Source organism: Mus pahari, chromosome 5 (genome assembly GCF_900095145.1).
Source record: "Mus pahari chromosome 5, PAHARI_EIJ_v1.1, whole genome shotgun sequence".
In the NCBI taxonomy this organism is placed as follows: domain Eukaryota; kingdom Metazoa; phylum Chordata; class Mammalia; order Rodentia; family Muridae; genus Mus; species Mus pahari.
In genome coordinates this window covers 139,779,884-139,783,796 of record NC_034594.1, presented here as the reverse complement: position 1 = coordinate 139,783,796, position 3,913 = coordinate 139,779,884, and the positions used below count along the sequence as shown (strand labels likewise).

The 3,913-nt window shown below is 49.6% G+C and overlaps 1 protein-coding gene across 1 annotated transcript in view; it reads right to left on the bottom strand.

The window, feature by feature from the left end:
• Window positions 1–1,324, bottom strand: part of Tmco1 (transmembrane and coiled-coil domains 1) — a 24,367-nt gene extending 23,043 nt beyond the window's left edge. The window contains exons 1-2 of the mRNA XM_029538701.1: window positions 1,115–1,324; window positions 655–741 (exon numbers count right to left, since the gene is read on the bottom strand). Coding sequence (XP_029394561.1) covers window positions 655–741; window positions 1,115–1,184 — 157 coding nt within the window. The 5' untranslated portion in view covers window positions 1,185–1,324. The remainder of the gene's footprint in view (window positions 1–654; window positions 742–1,114) is intronic.
• Between the last annotated feature and the right edge of the window lie 2,589 nt (window positions 1,325–3,913).

Genomic DNA, 3,913 nt, shown 5'->3' with positions numbered 1-3,913 from the left:
TCACTTTGTAGACCAGGCTGGCCTCGAACTCAGAAATCTGCCTGCCTCTGCCTCCCGAGTGCTGGGATTAAAGGCATGCGCCACCACGCCCGGATCCTGTCTTACCTTCTATCTACAGTCTAACTAGCCCACAAGCACTGAGTCTATCTGTACCATGAGGCCTTCCATGGTCCCTCACAACAGAACAGGACCTCTTTAGAATGAAGAGTCTGTGTGTGTGCGTGTGTGTGTGTGTGTGTGTGTGTGTGTGTGTCTCTGCCATAACCCCTTTCCCTTCTTGTAGCTTCTCGACCTCCCTCCCTCTTAGGCAAGGTCTGGCCTGCACTAGTTCTGGCCTGGAATGCACTATGTAGACCAGGCCTACCCTATCTAAAGCTCTACCACCCACAGATTCCTTTTAGCTTTATTAAAGATGCAGCACAAAAGTCTTTGATTTCTATCTTTACCAAGTTAGAGTATGGTTTTGTTTGTACCGTCAGTCTGCCTAAGTAGCCCACACTGGCTGGGAACTCACAATCCTGGCCATCTCCTGAGTGCTGAAGTTTCAGTTGCCCTAACAAGGAACACTGCACTCTGTATCCTTGGTATGTCCCTCTTAGTGACTGTGAACATGCACCCAATGAACTCACTGTGTTGAACCGTTCACCGTCTTACCATACTCACATTTTTTACTTTGTTTTTCCACTTCTGCCTTCAATCGCTTGTATTTGTCTGTCCTGTAAACCAGGACCCAGGTTATGCCTAAAATGTTAAAAAGCAACATGCTAATGAGAAATAAATGGAAATCACAACGAGCCATCTTTAATTGCTAGTGTTGGAGACAAAAGGATTTCAACATTTTTGTTCTATACTTATCAGTAATTTTTTTCAAAGTCAGAGCCACCCATGTTTTGGTTTTGTAAGTGTATCCACAAATGCGGAAAGAAAATCAGCAAGTACGACTCCACACTACTCTCCTGCTTCTATAGGGGGATGAGCCCGGGATTTCTGGCAACGGACCACGCAGGTCGCAGGAAGTAAGGCTCCCGATCTTTCCTCAAGGGGTGCGAGGGGGACCCCAGTGCCCTTCCACCCTGGGATTAATCGGACGTCCAAGGAAAACAGCCGCCCTCACCCTCGGCGAGCAGCGCCGTGCACACGGAGATAAAAACGATGAGCAGCGTGTCTGCAAACATGGTGCTCATGTCGCCCGTCCGTCCCCGCGCTCCCACCCTCGGCGGGGGGAAAAGCACGCCAGAGCCGGAGAGACCGGGAAGAGACGCGGCGGGACCGACCCTCGAGGAGCGCTAGCACTTTGACAGCACCGAGTCGACACTTCCGCTTCCGGGGCACCGACCCGGAACTGCAGGCTTCGCTCCCGCCGTCTGGCCGCCAGAGAGCGGCAATCCGCAGGTCTCGGGGGCCGAAGGCGCGCGCGCGCGCGCGCGCCAGGCTCGGTCTCGCGAGAGTTGGGAAGCCGGTCCCGTCGGAGGGTGGCGGGGTGATGGCGGCCCTGCGACCTCGGCGGTGTGTTAGCGGTTCTCCGAGCCCGCATCGCCTTCCTCACCGCTAGAACCCTGACACGCGGTGGCTGGGCTTCACCCTCAGCCCCACCTCCGTGGCCGAAGAGTTAGGCGACCGCGTCCGGAACGCCAGGGTCTGGGTGCTCGCCCCGGGTCGCGGGGCTGGGCGAGCCGAGTCGAGGAGGTCCTCGGGCGCTGGTGAAGACAAGCCTTGGGGACGCCGGAGGAGGGGAAGGGCCGCACGCCTCGCTCGCTGCGGCCGGGCTTTTGTTGGAAGGAAGGGGCTGCGGCGGCGCCGTCGACGGGGGAGAAGTGAAAACGTTGAATTGGATTAGGAGTGTTTTGGGGGGAAAAAAGCAAAGAACTTTCTAGGCAAAGCGAAAGGCAGGGGCGGGGGGGCGGGAAGGTGTCTGCAAAGGCGTGGTGTGTAAAACTAGGATGTCAGCAGGGCGTGGTGGTGGCGCAGGCCTTTAATCCCAGCCTTTAATCCCAGCACTCGGGAGGCAGAGGCAGGTGGATTTCTGAGTTTGAGGCCAGCCTGGTCTACAAAGTGAGTTCCAGGACAGCCAGGGCTACACAGAGAAACCCTGTCTCGAAAAATAAAAATATAGAAAAATAGAAAAAAGTAAAAGTAGGATGTCCTGAAAGAGGCTCATTCATACACTCAGATGGCCTCTGTAAATGACCTTGTGCAAGCTTGGCGGGAAAATGACAGGAAGGCCTTGATGGAAGAGCACTCGATCCCTCCCAATTCTCTGATCTCTTTTTTCCTCAAAAAAAACTCAGAAATCTTCCTTTGTGCGTTCTTGTGTTTGTTTTTCAGTTTTTGAGTCAGGGTTGCACTGTGTAGCCCTAGTGGACCTGGAGCACGCAAGAAATCCACCTGCCCTAGCTTTCCAGAACAGTGTGTGTCACCATGCCCACCTTCACTTCCATTTTCTGTCATTGGTTCTTCCAAACTTCACTGCACACGATTTAAAAATCTAACGTAACATTAACTTTTTAGCTCCTCTTGCCTTATGTTTATCCAGAACTCCTTTAATAGATATTAAATATATGTCTATAAAGACATAAATATAGGGCTGGAGAAATGGCTCAGAGGTTAAGAGCACTGACTGCTCTTCCAAAGGTCCTGAGTTCAATCCCAGCTACCACATGGTGGTTCACAACCATCTGTAATGGGATCCGATGCACTCTTCTGGTGCATCTGAAGACAGCAATGGTGTACTCATATAAATAAAAATAAATCTTTAAGAGATATAAATATGTGTCTTTAGTAGAGATTAAATATGTCAGGAACCGTACTGGGCTCTGTAAGATGAAGTAAGATAAGATTCCTTGGTTTCAAAATTCCCCGGGGAAATTGTACGCCATATAATAATAGAATTACAGCTAAAGTGTTGAAAGCGCAAGGCCGATTCTTTCCGGAGGACTTAGGAAAGCTTCAGAAAGGTCAGTCAGAGCTGAATCTTGATTTGAGCAGGAGTTCACACAAGGGTATTTTTTTATTTAATCTACATCACCCAAGGTAAGTGTTGAGATAGGACAAAGGATTGACCTTTGAGATCTGCCAGATTTGCAGTTCTGCCTCTGCTGATAAGAGTCTACTGTTTAAGGCTTTTAGCCTCAGTTTTCTGTAACCACTAATGGCACCAGCTGGGTAAAGCTATTAGGACGCTTGACTGAGACTACTGTACAGCATTGTACATGCTTGACATGGAGTTTAACAAGTATGATACTGCGTAATACTAAGAGTCTAGTTAAACACTACTACGCTGTAGCTACGTACACTAGCTTAAAGTTATGAAAAGGGAGGGTTAGAATCCGTGAAATGGGGCTGGAGACCCTGCTCTCTAAGAGCACTGTCTGCTCTTGCAGAAGATCTGAGTTCAATTTACCTGCACCCACATGGAAGCTCGCGACCAGCCTTAACTCCAGTTTCGGGTGATCTGGCGCCCCCTTCTGGCCTCTGCAGGCATGTGCGCATATAAAATAAAAATCACCTAGGCATGGTTACAATCCCAGCATTTGAGAAGTTGGCGGATTGCTGAGTTTAGGGCCAGTCTGGTCTACAGAGTAAGTTCCAGGACAGCCAGGACTACACAGAGAAACCCTGTATTGAAAAAACAAAGCTGGGGCTGGAGAGGTGGCTCATCAGTTAAGAGCACCAACTGCTCTCCCAGAGGTCCTGAGTTCAAGTCCCAGAAACCACATGGTGGCTCACAACTATCTGTAATGGGATCTGATGCCCTCTTCTGGTGTATCTGAAGAGAGCAATGGTGTACTCATATACATAAAATAAATAAATCTTATCTGCTTTTAAAAAAGAAAAAACTAATAAGTAAACTTAAAAAAAAGAAAAGAAAAGCCGGGCGTGGTAGCGCATGCCTTTAATCCCAGCACTCAGGAGG